At 39.7% G+C, this 16776-nt stretch overlaps 1 protein-coding gene across 1 annotated transcript in view; it reads left to right on the forward strand.

Moving 5' to 3' along the window:
- NR3C2 (nuclear receptor subfamily 3 group C member 2) overlaps nucleotides 1-16776 on the forward strand; it is a 340694-nt gene that overhangs the window by 157258 nt on the left and 166660 nt on the right. The window contains exon 3 of the mRNA XM_004758031.3: nucleotides 15351-15490. Within this exon, the coding sequence (XP_004758088.1) occupies nucleotides 15351-15490 (140 nt within the window). The remainder of the gene's footprint in view (nucleotides 1-15350; nucleotides 15491-16776) is intronic.

Genomic DNA, 16776 nt, shown 5'->3' on the forward strand with positions numbered 1-16776 from the left:
AAGCAAGGGTTGATTGTATAGTTTTAATTGAGGACATATGTAGTGTCCTTGAAATGACGTCCAGACATCTAGCAGTCCTAGTTCTGAGACACTGAAATTAAACATAGGAATTTATCAGGTTGGTATCAGTTGACTGTCCCATTTCTCATCTGGCAGCAGTATAAGGCAGGAAGACATTTTTGAAACAAGGTGGATCTAAATGACTTCTATCCCCTTCTTGCCTTGTCGGTTACAACTGAAGAAATGCCCTTCCTTCCTCAACTTCTTCACCGACTTTCATCACTGAAATCTTTTTTCTCCACAAACTGCATTGGAACTACTTCTGACCACTAAACAATGTCCTATTTGCTTTGATATCTATGCCATTTGCCTTGTTTTAAAAGCCTTTTTCATCTCTTCTCAGATCTTTTCCAAAAGGGAAAGCCTAACTTATAAAACTTTTAAGAAAAGCTTCTGTAATTGCTTTTATGAACATCAGGGAAATTTTGATGTTAACAGTTGTCTTTAATAAGTACAGCTTTTGCACCCTTAGAAGACAAAAAATTGAGTGTTAAAGCCAGTAGTAAATATGAGTAGCTTTTTCATTTGAAGGGCTGCCACATCTCTCTGAAAGCAAGCAAAGAGTGGTATGTTTACTTACATAATGCCATGGGTATTTACACACACACACACACACACACACACACACAAACACACCCAGGACTTAACAATAGAAGTATATATCTAAATCCTGTTTATGATTCAGTACTCTTGGGAGTACTTTTTTGAATCTTTGTCAGACATAGAAGTGACATCTGGTTAACTGAATCTAGAACTGTCATTTGGTTTTTCTTGCCTTGATATTTTAAGAGACTTTATTTATTTTTTAAGGGAGGAACATAATATGAAACTATTTCAGAAGTTAATACACACAGACATATATTTATTAATATCTGTGTATTTTCCTGTGGAGATTTGTCTGCACCACCAGGCCTTCCACCTCCATTCTGGCACAAGAATATGACCTCCGAATGTCAGGGATTTTAGTGTGTTTTGTTAGCTGATATGTGTCAAAGGCAGAACAGTTGTCTGGCATGTCCTAGGTACTCAGTAATGGAGTTGAATAAATGAAAAGAGGGGGGAAAACAAACTTGGAGAGATACTTGAAGGTAACGACCCCTATTCCTTAGTACCAGAATAGCCCCAGAGATTGGGTGAAGAAGGAGGTCCAAGTGAGCCCAGCTAGAACAGTGGGCTCTGATTAGCTCTTCTGTCTTCTACTCCCAACTACTGGCCCTTTTAATTTAAATTAAGTATTTAAATAATGTTAATATCTGCTCTAATAAGGACCAGATATACCCACATCCCTGATTTTAGTTGTAGCTTTTTTTTCTCAAAACCAAAGTATGCATGAGAGTAGAGTTGGGACAAGAGGAAGGGGGACAGAGATAGGAAGAGAAAGAGGTAGAGAAAAGGTAGAAGAGGCAGAATATTTGGGGGATTTTTTTTTTCCTTGATTTTTCCTTCAGTGTAGGGTAGGGTGCAAAATATCTGGGAAAGGTGGTAGCGAATGAAAAAAATACAGCATTTTTATGTGCCCCTCAAGTTGGCCACATAGAATGGCAATAATTCAGTGGCTGTGTGTTAGCACGTATGTGTGCAAATCATCTTAGCTAACCAGAGAATAGCCAGCCTGCAACCTTAGGCTTCAAATATTTTTAGATGGAGGAAATCAAAGAAACAGCCCCAAACTTCAAACCCTAAGAAAAACAAAGACCCCAAAAAAGTAGTCAGGATTCTGTCATTGTTTTGTTCACGCCAAGTCAGGAAATGAGCATACAGTTTGGTTTATTAAAGTTATTTAAAAAATAGCTTTTTCACTTAAAAGTAAAAGTAATCAAATTGATCAGAAAAAAAATGAAGAAAAATATATAACAAGAGATTTTTAAATCTTAACCAAAATTGGTAGAAGGGAGAATATAGTGACAGAAAGGAATTTAGCAGGTTGGGGTGGGGATAACTAGTATTTAACTTCACCCCAGTACTTCCGTGTGTTACCTTGAAGGCCTAGAGCTGCCATACTTAGTAGAGTCCTATTACCCACGTGGTAGTAAATGATCATTTTACTGAATTTCAAAGGCTGTTATATTCTATGTTTTTATTAAAGCCAGAGGCTATACATGGATCCATTACATAATAAATTCCTGATTTTTCAGGTCAAAAATGGTTGAAAAACACCTATTTCATATGACTGAATCCTACAAATTGTGCTTGAGTGGGAGAATTTTTGAAAGGGAGTTAGTTCTGTGGGGAGTAGGGGCAACTGTTGGAATTTAACAGCATTGATTCGTCAGTCCTGAAGGGTGTGGGGACAAGGTAGGAAAGGTGTCTCTGAATTTCTCTGCAGATTCAGTCATCTAAACCTTCTGACTAGTGCTCTTTGGTTTCTCCTACCTAAAGCCTCTGCTATTTTCTTTTCTTTTTTTTTTAAGATTTTATTTATTTATTTGACAGACAGAGATCACAAGCAGGCAGAGAGGCAGGCAGAGAGGGAAGCAGGCTCCCTGCTGAGCAGAGAGCCCAACGAGGGGCTCCATCCCAGGACCCTGGGATCATGACGTGAGCCGAAGGCAGAGGCTTTAACCCACTGAGCCACCCAGGTGCCCACCCCCTTTTGAAGATTTTATTTATTTATTTGAGACAGAAAGAGTAAGAGAGAGAGTACAAGCATGGGGAGGGTGCAGAGGGAGAGAGAGAAGCAAACTCCCCACTGAGCAGGGAGCCCAACAAGGAGCTCAATTCCAGGATCCCGGGATCATGACCCAAGCTGAAGCGGACACTTAACCAACTGAGCCACCTAGGCGCCCCACCTCTGCTATTTTCTTCCCAGAAAATTCTTAATGAAAAATACCTGAACGGCAGCACATAGCGACACTGCAGATTTTTGCATGTGTGTGTATATGTGTCTCCTCTTCAGTGTGTGTGTGTGTGTGTGTGTGTGTCTTATTTTCAGAGCTTACCAGTGAGGCTGGTCTTTCCCCTGAGTAGCATTTTGCAGTGCTGACTGAATCAGGTCTTTTGATGCCTGCCAACAGCATCCAGGTACAAGTCATGCTGCCTTTTAGCACAATAAGGACAAAAGTTGCTTTTTTCGTGTGTGTGGTTATACTGTAGGCTTCCATAAAGAAAACCCCCGATGACTAGAAGAGTTCATTACTGTTTTGAAAAGGATGTATTTTTTTATGTTATAAGCTAATGTGTGTATAAGAAAGATTTTTTTTTTTTTTTCTGATAGAATCCTTATATTTTCACTGAAAGATCCATCTCAGAGTATTGAGCTGACCTGGAAGCAATAATGTTATTTCACAATTATAGAATGAACTCTAAGAAAGTAAGTTTATTACTCAGGAACTTTTTTCCAATTTTTTCTAACTCTCCATTGATTTCTCACTTATTATTGAAAACTGAAATGTTAAAGAATGAATTTATTTAATTCCATTAATTATAACCACTCTTTAGGACTTTGATATCTATCAGATGAAGCTGCTAATTTTAATATTTTGAAGGGTGCCAACTCTACTCAAAGTCAGATATTGAGTAGATTTAAAGTAAATATGGCAGGATGTCGTGTCAGCAAAAATACCGTCACATTGTCATTTATAGATTTTTGAGTGAGCTTCTATAAACCTATCACATGTACATTCATGAAATAATGAGGGATATCCCTTTATCCTATGTGAAGAAACTTAGGATGAGGCAGGTAGAATAGGAGGTTGCAAGTTCTTACAAAAGCCCCGGTAATCTCCTGTCCAAGTCTTGAATAGCACCAGTGCAGTGGAATTGAGCTGGTGAATCAGACGGTGATACCAGCGGCAAGGAAAATGATAATTTCCAGGATGTAAGAAAAAACACTCAGGGAAAAAGAAGTTTGGAGCTTTGACTCATTAATTAAATGTATAGAAAGACGCCGTCTTCTACTGCACAGAAAGGCCATGGTGAAGCATGTTTTGCATCAACTTTTTTGAAAACATTGTAAACAGAACACACTTTGACCAGTCATTTCTAAATAACTCAGGTTCAAGGTCCATAGCTAGGTTCAGTACTCATTAGTACTCAGTGTCTCGTCCCATCTGTATCAATATCTAAGTCTGCATCTTAACATAAGGATAGTTAACATTCAGGGTAAAAAGTTAAATCATGTGTACTATATATAGTATGTTTTTGAAAGCAAAGTTACTGTAATTAAAAACACTCAAGCAAGGGTTTTGTAGTAGTCTCTTTAAAACATGCTTTATATGCTCAAGCAAGCATTTAGAGGTAATCTCCTTAAAACATACTTCATAAAATACTGACCCACAGATGATGTGATAAGTTTCTTATTTCTTTCCAGAGGATTCTAGATAGCTAACTTATGATGTATAATACATTCACATATGCCAGTGATCACAGAAGCAAAATAAAATATGTAAGCACATTTTTTAGCCCATGTCTTAGCAGCCAGTGATTGACATGTACATGCTTAACAAATATTTCTGGATATAATTTGATGTTAGGTCTTTTTAGAGACTCTGCATATGCTTAAGTGTATTGTCCTACCAGGTATAGTTTTTTTTTTTTTTTTAAGATTTTATTTGTTTATTTGGCAGACAGAGATCACAAGTAGGCAGAGAGGCAGGCAGAGAGAGAGAGAGGGAAGCAGGCTCCCTGCTGAGCAGAGAGCCCAATGCGGGACTCGATCCCAGGACCCTGAGATCATGACCTGAGCCGAAGGCAGCGGCTTAACCCACTGAGCCACCCAGGCGCCCCACCAGGTATAGTTTTATAAGAAGGGGATTTCCCTGAATTTAGAAACTTCTTAATAGAAATCTGTGGAATGCTTTTCACATCATTATGGCTTATATATGTGTTTTCTGTATGCATAAAATTAATCATCCCTAAAGTCAATGTTGTCAACCATGATAACATCCCAGGGGTCAACCTTAAGTCTTAACTCTCTTGGTGGCATTTGATGCTGTTGACCTTCCACTGAAGCGCTCCTCCCTTTCTTGCTAAGTCTGGGTTATCTTGCCTTCTTGCCCCGCCCCCCCACACTCCCTGGGTCCCCCCTCCCCCGCCTCAGGTTTATTTATTGAGTTTGACTGACTAACCAGAAATGTTTGTTTTCTATAGATTTCCACTTGTGATCTTTTCTCCTCATTTCAACTTCTCCCTGGGTGAATTCATTCATTGTTCTGTGAATAAAATCTAGAGTCCTTGCTGTCCAAGAATAACCTATCTTGGGGCAACTGGGTGGCTCAGTGGGTTAAGCATCTGCCTTCAGCTCAGGTCATGATCTCAGAGTCCTGGAATCAAGTCTCACATTGGGCTCCCTGCTCAACGGGCTCCCTCTGCTATTGCCCTGCTTGTGCTCCTTGCTCACTTGCTCTCTGTCAAATCTTTCAAGTTATGATCCACCCTTGCTTTTGTCGAATGGGCTTTTTGTGCTTGTACTATCTATTGGTTCTTTCTTTTCTTCCAGTTCATCTGGTCTTTTTGCTTTCATTGTCTGTATTGTACACATTGAAAATCATAATCAAGTCACTTTTATTATGACCCTTAACATGGTAGATTTTTGTATCCACCTCCATTTACCAGGCCACATTTTCAGTTGTCTACCAGATATTTCCACTCAGTATCCTACAGTCATCCTAACTAGTTAATCTAGTGTGAGAGACCCTCCATGATTTGGGCCATTTTTCACACTTTTCTCTAGAATGTGTTCCTTGAGTTTGGAGCCTAGTACATTTTGGCATTGTCTGGACGTTTTACTAGGTGCAGCTCATTTTTGAATTTGGATTTATTTTTAAGCCATGGATGACTCTTATTATGTAAGACTAATATTTACCAATCTCTAGGTCTTATGTACCCTACTCAATTTTAAACTTATTGAGAGTAGAAGCCATTTGTAATCTTTATATTCTCAGAAGGATTTTCACATAGCTTGTATTTAGTAAAATCATTTGATTAAAATGATTCATTAATAATATGGTGGCCTATAATTACATTTGACTGTTTTCTTTGCTTTGTTAAAAAATACATTTTAATCTAGATTTAAATATTTTTGTCTGTTTTCCAAAAATAGGTTTTGCATATTTTGATGAAATGCTAATTTGTCTAGTTATAGTTTAAGGAGAAAAGGTTACTCAAATGCCCTCCTAATATAGATCCTTATTTCCAAAATGAAGTTCCACCCATAGTGTGGGCTTCAGTTTGCTGTGATCCAAAATACTTCTACCTTTTTTTCTTTTAGGTCTATGTCAAGATATTTTTCTGCGCTGGTGAAGCTATGCTTCCTTAATATGATTTTAAGTCTTTTGTGGGCAAATTTCCTTCATTTAAATGAAATTTAGAGTGTAGAAAATACATATCTCATTAAACAGAGCCACTCTAATATTATTAATGGTATAAGCTATTGTGAAAACAAACAAAAAAGTCAATTGGAAAAGATTGATCAACCATAGCTGTGCTTTAAATTTTCATTTTCCAAGCTAATTATATCCTTGAATTTTCTGTGTGGGTAACTTTATAACCTTCACACAGAGATTAAAAGATATGATACCAATTTTTTAAATTCCTATCCGTGGCACACCATGAATTGTGACTTAAGAGGATGAACCCTGTTTAGTGATGAATTACCCCCTCCAAAATTAATGATTCATTTATCACCAAAGATAACACCATAAAGGAAAATAAACCACAAGAATCACTCCCAAATATTCCTGCTAGCTAATGAAGAAACTAGAATGAGATACCTCAGGTTAAATATGATTCAAAATGTGTGCTTATCAAAGCAAGAAGAAATAGCAAAAAAGGTTTTGTGTTGGTTTTTTTTTTTTTATATTTTATGTATGGGTGAAAATACTGTTTTAGTAAACCAGTGGTTAAAGGTTGATTTATGTTCTTGAAAGGTTTTTTTTTTTTTTAAGTGTTCTCCAGAAACTTATGTTTCTTAGATTCAGTTTTCTTTATAAAAAATTTATTTGAATCTCTGATGCTTATTCTAATACTCTAATGTGGCTGTTCCCAACTTGCACATCACAGACATGAGAGGAATGAGAATGCTTACAAGAAGTACTTAAATCCATATGCACACAAAACACTGCTTATGCATACACAATATGGCTATTGTAGTACCACTATTTTATAGTATATTTTTAAAAACCTTTTCTTTTGTTGCTTCCCAATGTTATAAGTGCTTATATAAATTAAAATCAGTACAGAAAAACATAATAGAGAAAAGTGGAATTATCTGTAGTTTAACTACTATGGCAATCAGTTACAGATTGTATATCCTACAGTAACACTGATTAATCTTCACCAGAATTTAAATAACACCAAAAATGTTTCTGTTCTTAGAGGTCTTACGTATATTGAGTAATTTAACATAGAAGCTTTGTTATCACTACTTTATGGATGAAGACACTGGCCTGGAAAGGTTAAGTGAGCCTGATATAGATCACTCCCCATTTATCCTGAATAAACTATCATTAAATTAATTGTTATTACATTATTTACAAAAATAGCATATAACGTACCAATTTTATCCTACCTCTGGGATCCAAAACAATCTCTCTACCCTCCCACTTGCCCTTCATCCTTATCTTATATATTAATAGCACAGCCATCCAATTATTCTGCAAATCTGTCAGTACTATCTACTTTTAAAAAAAAAAAGTCCTTTTTCACTGTCTTTACTTCTTTAAGCTTGATTGTGGAACCCAGTATCCTGCCCTGGCTGGGGCATTACTGGAGTCTCCTTTACTGTCCTCGGTGATTTAAAAACCACCCACTCCTCTGGTCCATTCATGCAATAGCCGCAGTAAGGTGTTTAAGTGTCAATCAGATCTTCTTCCTCTCTTGCTTAAAACATATCAGCATTTACATCACTGCTAATGGCACTCAGGACAGTGTTCTTACTCCTTCCCATAGCCTTTGAGGCCCATGTGGTCCTTCTCTGCCCTCTTTTTGGGCCTTACATCCCATCTCCCATGGCCCCTTCCTCCTGTTGCCTGCCCTTCAGCCACAATGCCCTCCTTTCTGTCTGTGGAAAATGTCACATTCATTCCTGTCTCGGGGACTTTGCACTTATTTGTCCTGTTGTTTGGCATTTTTCCCGTAACTGGCTACTTTGTCATTTCAGTGTCCCCAAAGATGTCTTCTCAGTCTACCTTTCTAAAGAATCCTGTGCTCAACCATAAGAGACTCTTAATCTCAGGAAACAGAGGGTTGCTCAGGGTGGGGAGGGAGGGATAGGGTGGCTCATGATGGACGCTGGGGAGGGTATGTGCTGTGGTGAGTGCTGTGAATTGTGTAAGACTGATGATTCACAGACCTGTACCCCTGGGGCTAATAATACATTATGTGTTAATTAAAAAAAAAAAAATCCTATGCTCCACCACCCCATCCAATCTCAATCTGTCATTTTCTTTATAGTATTTATCACTATCTGCAATTGTTCGTTTACCTCTGTATTTTTTCTCTTATTACAATAGAAACCTTCTCTCTTGTCACAGTGGTGCCTATGGTAGGCCTTCCGTGGAACGCTTAATTACCGAGTGATTTTAAACACACCAGCAATGTTCAGATACAAGGATGCTTATTGAATGTTGTTTTGTTCCTGAAAATTCTCACCCCGCTGAAGGTAGCTGACTGAACACTAGAGTTGATTACATGTAGAAAAGATCTTTTTAGCAGCTAGTGGTCTTGGTGGAAGCATAGATCTGATTAAGTGACAGTACAAAAGATAGGTTTGTTTAATTCACATTGAGTCCATTTAAGAAACAAGAAAGTATTTTCATATGAAGAAATTTCAGTACACTGAATAGTGGATTAATCACTACTGTGTTGTCCTATAATTATTAAAAAGATGGGGAAAGATAGTTTTACATATGGTAAATTTTACATTTGGTAAAAATTTACATATGGTAATTCTCAGTGAGATGGTTTCTCCAGTCATGTTTTTTTGTTTTGTTTTGTTTTGCTTTCCAGTCATGTTTTGATCACTAAAAATCATATTTTCTTACATAGCTTCTTTATTGCTTCTTCCTAAACACCCCACCATTTCAGGGAATGTTTTTGATGATTGGCTTGTGACCCTTCCAAATGTCACCAAAATCGGCGTGCATCTTGAACCTTTGATTATTGTCTTTAATCTCTTCACTGGGTCATTAGAATTACTATTTTTGATACTAAAATAGCTGCATCTTACTTGTATTTCCCTGAAAGAGACACTGTCTTTACAAATTGATATATAATGTTCATAGATTTCTGCTTTATAGTATTTTAACATTTGTATGAATTCCTATGAACTAACTCCCTTTGTCTGTTGATTATGAACTTCTTTTTGTGAACAACGTTTCTTTGATTACCGAGACCAAAAATTATCAGTTTGGGTAGTTTTCCCCAACTTGTCAATATTAAAATGGCTTTTAGGGGGTAGAGTACCATCGTAATGCATGCATTTATAAAGGAATTTTAACCAAAATCAGCAGAGATGCAATCATGTAGATGTAAGAGACTTTTAAGGCCATGATTAGCTGTTCTAGAAAGAGTCCATTTTTACATAGAGATGTTTTTATGCTTGATCTAGAGCAAATGATGGTTATTTGTGGTGCATAATACATTGTCTTTAATTGGAGCTTGAAATTTGATTTGTATAAAACTCGATCAGGACAGGCGGGCTGTCACATTTATCATTTGTATCCACCTTTGTCTTAAAAGAATATCTTGGAAAAAATCTTAGAGATTCCCTGTTTAACTTGTTATGATGAGAATTATGGTCCAGAGAGGAGAGGTGGTTTTGCTCAGGTTTGACCAGGGAACAGCTGGGTGAGAACTGGAGCCTGAGCCTCCCTGCCTTTGCCCCGCATATTTGGCCCTGCAATCTGGGTCTCACAACCACTGCAGCTGCCTAGGAAATAGACTGTGCTATCAAGTAGAATTCTGACCTACACAATCACTCAAATAAGCTTTGTATTTTGATAACACTCAGTGTCAAAGAAGTGAGTTCATGGGGCACCTGGGTGGCTCAGTGGGTTAAGACCTCTGCCTTCAGCTCAGGTCATGGTCTCAGGGTTCTGGAATTGAGCCCCACATTGGGAATCTCTGCTCGGCGGGGAGCCTGCTTCCTCCTCTCTCTCCCTCTCTCTCTCTCTGCCTGCCTCTCTGCCTACTTGTGATCTCTGTCAAATAAATAAGTAAAATCTTTAAAAAACAAACAAAAAGAAGAAGTGAATTCACAGTCTGCCCCTCTGTCCTTCTCTTCCTGCTTCTTTTTTCTCCCCTTTTCTTTCTCTACCTACCCCCTTCTAAAATGTACTGATGTGTTGCTTGAAACTACATATATAACTCCCCCAAATGTGCCATGTTTCAGTTTCAAAGATAACCGCATGATAAAATGTCAGTAGGGAACAGCATTTTCCTGACCCATCCACTCTACGTGGCCTGTCTTCTGTATTAATAATGCATATGTTTGTGAGACAGCTGGCTGAGCTTTTGACAGTAGTCTGTGTCCCTGGATGTTTTTCCCCCTCTTTCCCTCTGTGCAAAGCTAAATGAACCGCATGGGAATTGAACCTATAACCTTGACCTCATTAATTTACCTTCTGTACTATCGCCTCTTGGAAATTTATGTTCTACTGTAATGAGAGTAGGAGTGCGATTTCATTCATTCAATAAATAGTAGCACCCCACACTAATGGCAGCAGAGAGCACAGAGATGTGCAGGGCAAGGTTTTTGCCCTCAAGGGGTTAGGATAAGTGCACAGGTCACTAATGTAAGGCCAGAAATGAGGACTGCAATGGTGGGGGGGGTGGAGGGAGTCAGCCAAGTGCTGAGTGACTCAGGAGGAGGACGAGGGGTGCTTGCAGCTGGGAGAACACCAAGGTGCCGGAAGGATGGATGCATTGCCAGGAGTGGGAGCAGGGCAGGAAAGCTGGGTTGTGCGGGTGCAGGTGTGCACACCAGTAGGGGTGTCAGCATGTGGCCAGCACAAAGCTGGGCACATGAGGGGGCCTGCAGGGAAGGTTGGGAGGAGGAAGAGGACTTAGCTGTCCTACTGAGGTCATCATTCGTGGTGTGGGGGACAGGGGATGGAAGGCATATAATCAGAACTCTCCAACGGGAAAAATCATTTCTCCACTACTGGAGGAGGAGGTGGAGGGAGGAGACGCCGGTGTCAGGGAGGAACCCTTCAAAAGTGAGTGACAAGGGCCTGGTACCATGTTTACCGCAGGTGGTGAGGCCAAGGAACAGCCCTGGTAACTGTTAGCTTTGACAATTAGAGAGGTTTGCCCCGGCAGGCTCGCCGACGGCAGGACCCTTCCAGAAACCCACAGAATGCAGAGGCAGAGATGTTAGGGAAAGGAAGTAAAAATAGGCAGTTGGACATGGGGAGCGGCTGGAGCCGGATACGAAGATTTGGGATGTCATTCACCAAGAGACCTGTGGGAGCCAGGAGAGTGAAGGAGATCATTAAGGGATAAAGGACAGAAATAAGAAAAAAAATGGCCAAAGGTTGAGCTCTGAAGAAACGCTGCATTGATGGTCTAGAAAATGAGGAGGCTGAAAAATAGAGGAGGCGTGTTCAGGAGAATGGGCTCAGTACAGTGTGACAGAAATCCAGGAGGCAGAGGGATGCAAGAGGCGTGCAGAGGCAGATTTGCTCTTGTGTCATTGAAAGACGGTGGTGAATAGGAGGGAAAAATAATTCATGTTTGCTTTAATTTTGTAATTAAAGAAAACTGTTTTAATTTGGATTTCATGGTGTGTCTTTTTAATGCTAGACTTTCTTTTCAACTTAATTTGGTTCCACTGCATACTGTGACATTTGGATGAAGCCCTGAAGGAGGTGGGGGAGGGGACTCTGTCGATATCTAGGTGAAGAGGAGACAGAAAGCTCAAAGGCCCTGAGGTGGAAGCACACGTGGTGGACATCAGAGCTAGTGGGGAGGCCAGTGTTGTTGGAGTGGTGTAGGCAAGCAGGAGAGGTTAGAGAAGCCTGGGAGGCCAGATTCTGGCCCTGTGGTCTCATGGGTAAACTGAGTTTTCCTTTGAGTGTGAGGGAAAGGGCCCAGATGGTTTTGAGCAAAGTAGTGAATAAGGATCATTCTGGATACAGGGGAAGGAAGGGGGCAAGGAGAAACAGGATCAGCTAGAAGTTTTCTGCAAATCATAAGGAAGACCTGTTGATGGCTTGGGCTAGTTGTCCCAGAGGAGGTATGGGAATTGAGGAGAACCCGAAGGCAAAGTGAATAGAATTTAACAGATTGGAGAAAAAGTAGTCAGAGATGAGTCCAAGTCGCTGCATTAGTTTGCCCCAGGGCTGCAGCAACAGAAGACCACAGCCTTAAACAGCAGAAATGTACTGTCTCAGGGATCTGAGGGCCCAACGCCCGAGATGAGCGTGTTGGCCGGGTTATTCCTTTCTGAAGGCTGTGAGCAAGAATCTGTCCCATACCTGTCTTCTAGATTCTGGTGGTTTTCTGGCAATCTTTGGTGTTATTTGGCTTGTAAAAGCATCACTGCCTTTATCTTCGCAGGGCATTCTGTGTGTGTGTGTGTGTGTGTGTGTGTGCGCGCACGCGCGCGCCCTACATTCCGCTTTTTAACAAGAACACCAATCATATCGGATAAGGGGCCCACCCTGCTCCAGAATCCTCTCATCTTAACTAATTGTATCAGCTATGACACTATTCCCAAGAAAAGGTCACACTCTGAGGTCTAGGGGCTAGGACTTCAACACAGGAATTTTGGAGATGACACAGTTCAGCCCAAATAGTTGCCATTAACTGAAAGGACAAAGTTTGTCTGTAGGAGGAGCGGGGAGAAAATCAGCAAACTTACAGACGTGTTAAGTTTGAGGTGCACGTCAGACAATCGGATGGACACGTCAGGCAGTTAGATAAATGGGTCGGAAATTCCTGGGAGGTGTCTGGGCTGGAGATAAATATTTGGAAGGCCTGGTCATATGGATCATATTTAAAGCCAAGAAACTAGGCGAGATCACAGAGAAAGTAAATTTGGATAGAAGAGAGTTACAAAGAACGAAGTCAAGAGATTATGAAGTTTGGGGACCAAGACAAGCCCCATGAATGATAGCAGTTGTGAAAAAGCAGTTACATGTTAATGATGATTGTAAGTTACATTCTAATTGTTTAAGGAGTTGAGGTATTTCCCTGTGAAGTGTAAGACAGTCAGACAGAGTGTGGATCCAGTTTCACTGGCTAATATGCTGAAGAAGTTCCTGATGCTGAAATGGAATGTTTTGAATGCCATAAAGAAGTCAAAGGACACTAATAAAAATAACAAAGAGCACTCTTCTCAGAAGGAGAAACAACTTTGGAGAACATTGTTTCAGTCTTTGATTTAAGAAGAACTTTTCTAGAAAGTCAGTCATGCTGTAGTTCTCCAACAGCTGAATATTTTGTTTCTTCTCCTGTTTTTTGGTGAGAGCACAGTTAAAATAGTTCAAAAAAAAAATTTTTTTTTAAATTACCAGGTCAGAACTATTATTATACTTTAGCTAATTGGGAAAACAGAAAAAGCATCAGTGTAATGTAACCATTCTAGCCTTTTACTATGTTTTTTTTGAGGTTTTTTTTTGTTTTTGTTTTTTTAAGATTTTATTTATTTACCCGCTAGAGAAAGAGAGATCACAGGTAGGCAGAAAGAGGGGGGAAAGCAGGCTCCCTGCGTAGCAGAGAGCCCACCATGGGGCTCGAGCCTAGGACCCTGGGATCATGACCAGAGACAAAGGCAGAGGCACAACCCCCTGAGCCACCCAGGCACCCCTTTCTTTGAGTCTTTTCCCCACATCCCTGCTGTTTTACATGGAGACAGATGTGACAGCAAGGTGATGGTGGTGACATACAAGAAGTCTGTTCAGCTTCCCGAACAGGTCCAGCTGGCATTTCTCCAAGCCGTTGCCCTTTCTGCTTCCCCTGCCCCTTTTCTTGGTCTGGCTCTCATCTAGTTCTTCCAAATTCAGTTCAGTGGTCACCTTTCAGGAACTGTTCCCCAGCTGGCATTCTCCTCCCCTTCCCAGTCTGTGCCACCGTACTACCCTGCACTGTAGCACTCACCATAATAGTTCGTGTCCCCACTAACTGAAGGACTGAGACTGGATTGGGTATTTATTTCCTCAGTACCTTGCATGGGACCTGCAGGTAGGTATTCGATAAATGCATGAGGACAAGGAATGAGTAACATCACCTTCTTTGCCGGCTCACAGCACATCTGTTGCTGAACTGGAATTCATTTAAACAGTTTTGTTCAAACTGTGCCATTAGCTAGCAGTGTAATATATTTCATAATATATATGAGAAGATTCCCTTTCGAAGTATTCATATAGATTTTTGCTTAAAGGGTTCAATTGGTCCCTAAAAACTGATACCCAGAACCCTTCAGTTTCTTACCAGAAAGATACCTGAGATACTTAATATGTATGGCTTTTTTTTTTTTTTTGAAGTATTGACTGTGTCCCTTCAAATTAGTAAGCAGGATGTAGTGATTCGAACATATTGAAGGTAACATGAAAAAATGCAGAAGCTTGATGGGATAAAATTGCTGGCAGTTGAGGCAAGAATTTTTAAATTTTAATTAGTAGATTGTTTTGGAAATGGGAGAGTTGTTTTTTTGTTTGTTTGTTTGTTTGTTTGTTTTTTAAATCTGGCATAACTGAGATAGATAATCTGAGTCTGGGTGAAAAGAGTACAGTACTGTATTAGTTCTTTGATACCAAAAATACTTCCCGATGACTCGGCTCAGGATTCTTCTCTTCCCTGCCACCTAGAATGCAAACAATATTTTCTGGTCAATTTTCCCCCAAATAGGGGGAGGGGCCCTCGACGCTTGGTGGCTCAGTTGGTTAAGTGTCTGCCCTCAGTTCCGCTCATGATCTCAGGGTCCTGGGATTGAGTCCCACCTAGGGCTTTCTGCTCAGCAGGGAGCTTGTTCTCCCTCTGCCCCTCTCCCTGCTTGTGCTCTCTCCCTCTATCTCTCTGTCTCTGTCAAATAAATAAATAAAATCTTTAAAAAAATTATAATAATAACTGTCAATTCTTCTGAACCTTAAAAAAAAGTAGGGGAAAATGTGTACATGTGATTTTTATTTCTTGGTGCCAAGAAAAGGTTTTGCTTTGCTCTCCAGAATTCTGGATACCATTCCTCCACAGATAGGGTTCTGCCTTCATTTTCTAGGTCACATGTTTGGCCAGTAAATCCTGAATTCATTTATGGAATCGTGAGTATTGACAAATTTTGAGCTAAGCTATACAGCCTATCAAATGTGCTCCTACAGTGTATTTATTTAAATCTTGATTTCTCTCCTCAGCTCTACTTTGCGAAGTGTTTCTACTGGATCTTCAAGACCTTCCAAAATATGTTTGGTGTGTGGGGATGAGGCTTCAGGATGTCATTATGGGGTGGTAACCTGTGGCAGCTGCAAAGTGTTCTTCAAAAGAGCAGTGGAAGGTAAATGTTCATGTGGGTGTTCCTTTTACACATTTCCTTTCCTAGTGTGTCGTTTACTTGCATAGTTAACTCTAAATCGTTATTGGGAAATAATTCAAAAACGTTTTTGAGGCAGTCTGTCTGTGACAAATCGTCGTAATATCTTACCTTAACACCAAAAGGACATTTTCCAATGAGCACTATTTAATGGGCAGAATTTGACATGGAGAACTGCAGTTAATCAAAAAGGAGTTTTTGTTTTCATTTATTTGTCTTTGTTTTTCAGTGAGCCTTAGAAATATAATTCTCCATAAATTTAATTTGCCCTGTGCAGGAGCATTTTACTAGGCACACATAGAATGCATCATGTCTTTCCTGTGTTTCTGTATCAAATACATGTGTTTATGGCAAATTAAAACATTAATAGCAAAATCGTGTCTGTAATTTAAGTTGTGTTCCATACTGAATAATTTCATTTAGCAGCTCCTTCAGCTTCTAGGTCCCCTAAAGTCCTACCTTTGTTCTAACTGAAGGTTTTCCAAACCAGGAAGTTAAATGAAACATCCTCTAGGTGTATTTAGACTCGCTTTTGCTTCTGTCCAAGGAGTTGTACTTCCTCTTTTAGTTTGTTTTTGCCTCCCTCCATCCTCACTTATATGCAATTAGTTAACATCAGGTTTAGTCCAGATGGTTTTATTAGTGTTGACTACATGACTGGCTAGACTGTAGAATTTTTGCTCGTAGGAGCAGCGTTATCGGTGTAATCAACACTGATTTCACCAAGGAGTTCAGCATTAAGACTCCTGTAGATTTATTTCTCAGGACAGTTTTCTGTGCTTCAGAGACCTAAGGGTTAAGGACTTGAATGTTTTGTCTTTGTTTTGCTGGTGACTGGGAGGAAATGTCTTCAATTTTGGATGAAAAGCTGACCAAGGAGATATTTCTGTGCTTCTAGAATTGATTTTGTGTTATTTAATTAATATTACATGATTTTACATTATTTACGCTATTAATTATTGAATAGTACCCAAATCCAGCATTGAATTAGTGATAGTTCTGTATTTCTTTTGCAAAACATGGGCTTTTAGTTACAGGTGACACAAAATTCAACACGAACTGGCTTAATTAAGCACCAGTGGAAATGCATTGAGCCCTAGTGTAGGCTTGGCTTCCAACAAGATGTGGTCTTAAGCCAGGTTGTTAGAACTTAATCCCGTTCTCTCTCCCCCTTAACTTTGCTCTGGCTCTCTTCTCGTCCAGTCCAGGTTCTCTCATGGTGATGAGACAGCCACTAGGCCCTCATGAAA

Source organism: Mustela putorius, unplaced genomic scaffold, assembly GCF_011764305.1.
Source record: "Mustela putorius furo isolate JIRA1106 unplaced genomic scaffold, ASM1176430v1.1 tig00000242_pilon_pilon_pilon, whole genome shotgun sequence".
Classification (NCBI taxonomy): domain Eukaryota; kingdom Metazoa; phylum Chordata; class Mammalia; order Carnivora; family Mustelidae; genus Mustela; species Mustela putorius.